The sequence below is a fragment of the Sinocyclocheilus grahami genome, unplaced genomic scaffold (assembly GCF_001515645.1).
Source record: "Sinocyclocheilus grahami isolate Dianchi unplaced genomic scaffold, SAMN03320097.WGS_v1.1 scaffold92.1, whole genome shotgun sequence".
NCBI classification, from domain to species: domain Eukaryota; kingdom Metazoa; phylum Chordata; class Actinopteri; order Cypriniformes; family Cyprinidae; genus Sinocyclocheilus; species Sinocyclocheilus grahami.
This window is the reverse complement of record NW_015505271.1, coordinates 578368-580543: the sequence shown is the minus strand read 5'-3', so window position 1 is coordinate 580543 and position 2176 is coordinate 578368. Positions and strand designations below refer to the sequence as shown.

At 36.9% G+C, this 2176-nt stretch overlaps 1 protein-coding gene across 1 annotated transcript; it reads right to left on the bottom strand.

Annotated features, from left to right (window-relative positions):
- Positions 1–225: 225 nt before the first annotated feature.
- LOC107587420 (leukotriene B4 receptor 1-like) lies at positions 226–1229 on the bottom strand. Its single transcript, XM_016275221.1, has one exon. It carries the CDS (start codon positions 1117–1119, stop codon positions 226–228), a length of 894 nt encoding a protein of 297 aa, XP_016130707.1. The 5' UTR covers positions 1120–1229.
- Between the last annotated feature and the right edge of the window lie 947 nt (positions 1230–2176).

Genomic DNA, 2176 nt, shown 5'->3' with positions numbered 1-2176 from the left:
ATGCAAAAAGCAGAAGATATCCTTGGTTGGCTTCCACAGTCCTTTTATGGGAATACTTACTTGTTAATTATAATATTTTGGGAATGGAGAAGTATTCTATTCAGGTTAAAAGCTGAGGAAACATAAATGGGATATGATGAAAAATGTTATATGCACTTCCCTTTAAGCACACTTCAAAAGCAAACAATTAATATTAGACACAAAGTATATACCATCAGAAAAGCTTCAGCTTTCATTCAGATTTTGTTGTGGCTGATCTGAATGCTGTTTTCTTCTGCATCGCACCATTCGAGCTGAGAAGGCATAAAGAAAGGGGTTCACACAACTGTTAATAAAGAAAAGAGCGCCGGTTACATTGTTGCTGACATCTGATTCCCATGGCACTGCCATTAAGACCAAGTTGTTGATCATAGAGGGGGTCCCAAATACGAAGAAGGCCACTACGATTCTGATGACCAGTTTTGTCAGCCTGTGGCTTCTGAAGGAAGCTGACTGACTTATTCGTTGATGAAGTCGATGGTAGAAGCACAACAGGCTGAAGAGAGGCACAAAAAACATCACTAGAGTCTCGACAAGTAAGACAACTAGTTTTTCTTGTTTATTCGTATAATCCTGATAACAGCGTAGAAGCCCGTTCTTATTCTTCTTCACGTTTCGGTAATAAAGAGCATAAGAACCCAAAACTCCACTTAATGTCCATATTCCAAAAATCAGCCCCTTCTGACCCTTCTGCCCGAGCTTCGCCCATCGCTGTGGATACAGCACCTGCAGGTACCTTTGCACACTTAACAAGGTGACAGAAAGCACACTACTGTAGAGGCTCCAGTACACTACATAGGAAAGTAATTTACACAGACCTTGGCCAAAAACCCAGCCGTTCAGGAGGGCATAAATCCACACAGGCAGAAATATCAGACTTAATAGATCTGAGACAGCCAGACTCAGCATCAGTTTTGGGGTGAAATTTTCATCCTTTAAATGCTGGGCGAGCATGACCAGCACCGCTATATTACCTGGTACACCCAGCGCACAGCACAATCCAAGAACAGTGCTGGATGTTACCACTGAGGTTCGGGCAAACGGAGAGCTGTTAGAAATGTTCTGATACTCCATGGTCATCTGCCAATTGGTGATGTGAATATGAAGTTTGAGGTTTGCCCAGTAATAGTTGAGGAAGTAGTTTCAGGAAGTGAACTTTGATCACAATTGTGGTCTTGTGGAAGACGTTAACATTCTGAAAATAAAAGAGCATGCAAGTGTGTGAAAAATTAGTGCTGTTAAAAGTAAATGATTTGCATACTACAAGGCTGTGGATGAATGCAGTGTTTGTTATGATTTAGGTAGCATTTCCTTCTAAAAATGTTAATGTATCGAAGTAATGTGTTTTTCTAAGCTGAGCTACCATATGCATGAGCTTTGTTTACATGATTGTTATGGTTGATGCTGTAGCCTGACTGACTTTACACACAGTAGAGCGCATTTCCCATGGTAAGCAGCTACAGAAGTATGTGTTTGCACCCCCACACTCTCTGGAAATATAATTTCAACCAGAAAAGCCAAGAAACTGAAGATGTACAGTATATCAGGTCAGTATCGGCCATTACTAGTGATGAGTTATTGGATTAATTTTGCCATCACATAACAGTTTATTTTAGCTGAGTTTATACTGTACATTATACGGCCTTTAATTATAATCTTTAAATAGTTTATACTATTATTATTTACAATTTTGATTTTTTTTTTAGAAAAATCTCAGAAAAAAGATCTATATATCTTTTTTATAAAAATATAAAATAATATTATATACAATTATCTATCTATCTATGATTTTGATTTTTTGTATTATAGTTTTTTTTTATATTGGCTACTGAAATTGTCTACAGAAAACATTCTGTGAGTGTATACAAAAATGTATAAACAAAATAAAGTATACGCTTGAACATTTTATGCGTATCATTAGCATTATGTTGACAGTATTATAATCATGCAGTATGTAGTTCCCCTTAAGTAGGGCTTGTGCATTTCACCCATTTATGCTATGTAGTACTGCTTGTGTGTTTTGTATTAAGATTTTATAAAACACGTTTCTTCTTATTTTAAGAAACCTAGATTTTCAGACATAGGTCAGCTCATCAGACTGACAATTTCCATACATATATCTGAATAAACTGTCTAT